Genomic DNA, 3,100 nt, shown 5'->3' with positions numbered 1-3,100 from the left:
ACAGAGAGGGATTGAAACCCCGACGTACCTCGAGGTTAGGAAAACAAAACGTTCCCGCTGCACCAAACCGCTTCCACTTTTTAGTACAAAAATAAAATGTGCTCGCTTTTTCAAGTAACGTGTCTTTCGTGAAGGCACTTAGTACAAATTGTGTTGGGATTCATTCTGTGATACTTGTCAGTGGTTTCGCAAAGAGCCCCGAAACTTTTATGACCATTAGGCCAGTTTGACGCAGTGGAAGTGGTTTTCCTAATTCGGGGTCGGGGTTTCAATCATTCGCTGTGCATTTTCCTGGTGTCCCTTGAACAAGGCACTTTATCTACATTGCGTCAGTCTACCCAATATCAATGGGTACCAATACATTGCTGGGTAACCTGCGGTTAACTAGCGTCCGACCCAGGGGAACATCACCCTCTCAACCCCTTCACGCAACTTTAAACTGGAGGAGATTAACTTTAGCCCATAGGCATATGAGCCCCGTGGCTCTGCAAGATTTAGGCCTACTTCTTTTTTGACGATTAAAGACGAGTCATCAATTTGTAACAATTTAATGTAAAAAAAAGTGAGTTACATTAGTTAAAAGGAACACTATCCAGTAGCGACATCAGTAATTTTTAATACAGAAGGGTCCAATTCAATTAGTCCTATCATTTCGAAAACAAATATGGCACCTGTAGGCGCAGTCGGAATAACACTCTCAGATTCGAAGCGCCTTATGCTCACAAAAGAAGTTCATGATTTTAAATAGGCCTATATTAATTTTGCAAATTTTGAAAAAGTTTTAACATTTAGCAAACGGGGGCCGAATTCACTATCGATAGGCTGAGAAAACCGAACTAACGGAGACCGAAATCCATAACATCGGCAAGTCAAATTTCAATAGAACACTGCTATTTACAAATAAGTAACCATTTGGAACCAGATAATATAAATTTATTATACAATTACGTAAGTTAATCAGCAACATTAGGCCAACAGGGCAACCGCTTTCACCATTAATGTAAACATTATGCTTTTCAAAACATAAAGCTTACACATCGAGATAATCAATAGAATTTTACAATTGTGTTAGGCCATGGAGATATTATAGTATAATATCTCCATGGTTAGGCTTATTTGAAAGAAACATATCAGACCTATGTTGGTAAAATAATTATAATGGATTAATTTAACTATTTTAAAAATCCTTAACGAGGCAATGACTCATTGAAAACTTAGAAAATTCACTTACACTGCCCTGGCGTTACGTCACGCTTTGGTACTGTTTAAAAATACAATTTGTACGAGATCTAGGCCTATATTGTATTAGGAAGTTTATTATAAACTGACTCCTACGCACGCCGATCATTCGCCTTGAAAACAGGTATTTAAATAAAAGTTACACTTTTTGGTTTATTTAATTTGTAGGAAATAAAAGCCTAGCCATAGCACGTCGTTACTTACTTCCATGCCTCACTTTTATTATATCTTTAAAAATTATTAATTTGGGACGGTGTCCTTGGCACAACGTGAACGACGTCCGGGTGATAAAAGGATATTTCGAGTGCTCTCTGAAGAGGCTACCAATAGGATACCGTACTTCGTGACATGAATTAACTCAACAACAGTATTTGTACATTTGCAAAGAGTCCTCTTTAATCCCCTGATAAAATTTGTACACTATCTGAATCCGTGTTTTGTTGGTTTTCGGTAAACGTAGACTTGTATTTGCTTATTGGATTCGAGATTGGTGAGTGGTGGGTTAGAGTAGGCAGTGATTCTTGCTAAAACCTCACCTTCCTGTTTAGTAGCTGTGTTGGCTTTAATTCAACTGTATTCTACTACTGTAGTCGTAAACCTAGTACTAGTGACATGATTATAGTTACCTACTGCGCATGTCAAAATATAATTTATTCCTTCCATATTGTTTCACCTGCGACGAGAATAAAGTCGCCGCATGTGATTTGTGAATTAACTTAAAAGGCGTGTTTTCACTGGACGGGTTGTTCCGTCAACAAATCACAATTTTTGGTCAGTGTTTGGTGACCTGAGTCAAGTTCAAGATCTGTCAGTTTTATAGTCTGAGTGAAGACGTGAAGAGAAACATGTTGTATTTACCCATGAGCTTGCTTTGCCTACTGGGGACCGTCTTTGGCTACCCTGAGTTCCGTTTATACGAACCGTCAGTGAGAACATCAGGAACGGTATTTCTTGGAAAATCGTATAGGTTCGACGATGCAAAGTACCTACATTTGAACGTTACAGTCGACGCATTTGAAGGCATACCGTACGCCGAGCCCCCGGAGCGATTCACGCCCCCAGAACCGAAACGCACAACACCATGCGTTTACAATGCTACTTTCAATCGACCAATTTGTTCTCAAGAACCGTCGCCATATATATCTAACCACGTGGAAACAAGCGAGGATTGCTTATATTTGAGCGTATACACACCAAAGCTATGTGAACGACGGGTGAGATTTAATGTTTTTTTTTTTTCATGTTATCCATAGGCCCATAGAACCAAATAGTATGCCTATATCTACTAGCGGATCAATGATAATGTAATGGTGTAGGCCTAAATGTACTTTGTATTTAATCCCTCTGGTTCTCAAACTAGGTAACGGTGAAATTTGGACACGAGAATCTTGTAAACCAAAAATGAATAACTTGAGTAATATTATGTTGAATTGTCAAAAGATTTGTGAAGTTATGTTTTTTTACACAAACTCAAACACAAGGCATCTAAAATAGTATACATACGGCTCAAGGTCCTTGGTTGGCTGTGTGCATGATTCATATTCAGTCGCTGCAGTGTTGCATACTGTATATAAACTGTTTTGTTATATGGTAGGCTACTTATCCCTGATTTATAAGCTTATTCTTAATTTATTCGTTTATTACTGAAATCAGACAAATCGATCAAATACACAACTTTGTTATTCAAGGTTAATGGATTATATTGAAATATTTCACAGCAATCTGTGATCGGTTTTCAGTTGTGACATACGTTGGCCAGGGAAATTATACAAATGCAAAAGGTACACCCCACACACATGCAGACACACACACACACACAAATGAATAGAAACCCAGAGTTCTTTATTGGACCCTTGCAGCC

The 3,100-nt window shown here is 38.4% G+C and overlaps 1 protein-coding gene across 1 annotated transcript in view; it reads left to right on the top strand.

The window, feature by feature from the left end:
• Positions 1 to 1,688: 1,688 nt before the first annotated feature.
• LOC117124433 (cholinesterase 1-like) overlaps positions 1,689 to 3,100 on the top strand; it is a 17,880-nt gene continuing 16,468 nt past the window's right edge. The window contains exon 1 of the mRNA XM_033270665.1: positions 1,689 to 2,453. Coding sequence (XP_033126556.1) covers positions 2,085 to 2,453 — 369 coding nt within the window. The 5' untranslated portion in view covers positions 1,689 to 2,084. The remainder of the gene's footprint in view (positions 2,454 to 3,100) is intronic.

This window comes from Anneissia japonica, unplaced genomic scaffold, assembly GCF_011630105.1.
Source record: "Anneissia japonica isolate Jap-2015-1 unplaced genomic scaffold, ASM1163010v1 scaffold665_len1252844_cov201, whole genome shotgun sequence".
In the NCBI taxonomy this organism is placed as follows: domain Eukaryota; kingdom Metazoa; phylum Echinodermata; class Crinoidea; order Comatulida; family Comatulidae; genus Anneissia; species Anneissia japonica.
The sequence above is the reverse complement of the archived record's forward strand: the minus strand, read 5'-3'. Positions and strand labels throughout refer to the sequence as shown.